Source organism: Stegastes partitus, unplaced genomic scaffold (genome assembly GCF_000690725.1).
Source record: "Stegastes partitus isolate 25-593 unplaced genomic scaffold, Stegastes_partitus-1.0.2 Scaffold525, whole genome shotgun sequence".
In the NCBI taxonomy this organism is placed as follows: Eukaryota; Metazoa; Chordata; class Actinopteri; family Pomacentridae; genus Stegastes; species Stegastes partitus.
The window spans coordinates 248712-251416 of NW_007578256.1; the positions used below are offsets into that span (position 1 = coordinate 248712).

Genomic DNA, 2705 nt, shown 5'->3' on the forward strand with positions numbered 1-2705 from the left:
CGTGCCAGGACAAGCGGAGAAACAGGGTTGCTGTACTCAAACTGTGGGTTGTAGCTGAAGTCAGACTTAAAAAACTTGGCCTTCTCTTTCTCAACGTTGGATGGTTTGATGGCTGTAAGGATGCAGAGCTTCTTGGCATTTTCCACCTCCCGTGTGATTGTCGCTTTGTGCAAAGAGGGAAGTTTGGTGCGAGGCGAGTTAGGGATACACGCCTTCCTGAGCTGCAGAGCTGCACGAGGGGTTTGGCCCATCGTGTTGCTCACGACTGCGATGTTCCGCGCTGGTTTAAGGAGACTGGAGTGGCTACATGAGAGGACACGAATTGTCTGGGCAGGTTTACTGCCACTTTCTGGAGCACGTGCCTTTCTAGGAGCCATGCCTGGACGGTTTCGTTTGCTAAATGTGATGCCACATTTCACTGCTGTCTTTGGCCTCTTGTATGGGGACTGCTTTTGGCTCTTCTTCTCCTCTTCCTCAGCCTGCAGCAGGACATTATAGCTGTTAGAGCCAGCGCTTAAGAGGTCTTTGAGGACAGTGGAGGAAACCTTTTCCAGGTACACTTGGCTTGGACTCACTGCCTTGCCACCATAGTTTAAGATGTACTTCTTAGACATTTCTTCTTCAGGCCAATGGAGTCTCTCTGAAAGAAGAGAAGACACTGAATGTGTTGGATGCTTTCTTTAGAATCATCTTCACGTGCAAATCTTTTAATAGGTAACCAGATAGACTAATCTTCTTGTCAAGGTTAGATAAAATTAACTCGCAAACACTGTGATTACAGCAAACCTGCACACAACACTCTAGGCATTATAACAGTCTTTTGCCACTTCCAAGTTGTTTTTTTTTGCAATCATAGGGATCTGGGATCTGACTCAATGCACCTAATTGGACTCGCATTGGACTGCTATTATGTCAGCAGTCTGTGGCTATGAACCACTGAGTTTCATGAGTCAGTAGGCTGCTTTCACAGTGAAAATTATTCTCTTCATGTCTCCAGAGACTGCCAGTATAGAGTGCAGGGCTCTGCGATTTCCACTAAGGTGACCTGGCCATCATCCCAGTCAGAGAAAGCTTTCCGTTCAGACAGGAGCACTGAGGCGGAATTCACACAGCCACAAACTGGACAGCACCAACTAATGAGCTCAGCTGCACAGTAATGAGTGGAAGGAAAAATAGTACAAATTGGAGCTTCAATGGCTTGCTCAGCTACCAAGTCAAATACTATTACCTAACACATCAGCTCATCATTCAGTTTCCTCTGACATGACAGGCAACAATCACATCATACTGTAGGAAATACAGGAATCAACCAAGGAGTCAACCAAAACATCCATTTAGTGAATTTTGAACAAAGTTGTGCGAAGTTAACTTGTGACATTTTCAAATATAAAGTTAAATACACTCCTATGCAGAACAAAATGAATCAAATGCACAAATTTCCAATTTATCCATCACCCTTATTCAAAAAATATGAAAGCTCTGATGTTACAACATAGCATGAAGGTTCAGCAATGAGTGAGCTCATCCATCCGCCTGTCAGGCTGCTGTTCAGGCACAAATGCGTGGGATACAGGAGCGCTGTACAACACAGTGTAGGGTGTGTAATGCAATATCAATGGAGAATAAATAATACATTCATGCTGTGTGAAAATATCTAACATTTCTTCGTGTTTTAGTTAGGGTTTTCTAATTAATAATAAGCTAATGTGACAGCCTTAATCTTTAACTACCGCTAGTTACAACAATAATAATAATAAAGAAGTTGCCGTTACTTCTAAAGGGATATTGCACAAATGTTTCTGATATGTTGTAAGATAAATATAACGTTACCTGTTACTTTGATTGACTCCAGCATCCTCTGGTAAGTTCTCTGTGAATCTAAAATGCCACCGTGCTGCTCGAAGAAAACAAACGTTACTTAGCAAAGTTAACCTAGCTAACTAGCCGGCTAATGTCCAAACATGAAATCCGACGATGACAGCGACCTGTCGTGGTTATATGTTACGACAGGCACTCATATAATTTTCATATTTTGTAAAAAGGCTACAGTGGAGCTGACATTGACGTCCCGCCTACACTAAACCTCAGCCGAACGAGCCCAACTGGCAGCAGAGAGCCGAGCTGAGCGATACCGACCGCAGCTGATCTGTTTCCATGGTTTCGTCGGTGACGACGCATGTATGCACAAAGGACTCATGGGAAATGAAGTCCTTCCGAGGATATACAAGGGTTGCTCTTATATGTTGTGAGCAATTTTAATGGTAAATATTTTTTTTCTTTTAATACAAAATGAAGTGAAATTATAAACTGCAATTTTATACAGTCGTTGACAAAAGTTTACATACACTTGTAAAGACCTTGTATATCATTGCTGTCTTGAGTTTCTAATGACTCATACAGCTCTTATTTGTCTATGATGGGACATGCTCAAGTCACTAATTTGCTTTCTCAGGTCTTTGCCAAGCTCCTTGGACTTTCTGCTGTAGTGCTTGTGGATGAATCTGCATAGTTTACCAAATGGCCCCATTTAAATTGGCTCAGAGAAGTCGGATGTAGTCAATTGTAATCACTCACAAGAAGTTAAAGGACCATGCCATTTAGAAAATTTGATTACCACTGCTTTTTACATCAACAAAACTAAATAATTCAAGTTGATGCCTGTATGGTGATGTGCATGTGTTTCCATGATTCCATCATAAAAAAAA

At 41.9% G+C, this 2705-nt stretch overlaps 1 protein-coding gene across 1 annotated transcript in view; it reads right to left on the minus strand.

Moving 5' to 3' along the window:
* The window catches only part of matcap2 (microtubule associated tyrosine carboxypeptidase 2), an 11278-nt gene extending 9212 nt beyond the window's left edge, over positions 1-2066 (minus strand). The window contains exons 1-2 of the mRNA XM_008287861.1: positions 1831-2066; positions 2-640 (exon numbers count right to left, since the gene is read on the minus strand). Coding sequence (XP_008286083.1) covers positions 2-640; positions 1831-1855 — 664 coding nt within the window. The 5' untranslated portion in view covers positions 1856-2066. The remainder of the gene's footprint in view (position 1; positions 641-1830) is intronic.
* Between the last annotated feature and the right edge of the window lie 639 nt (positions 2067-2705).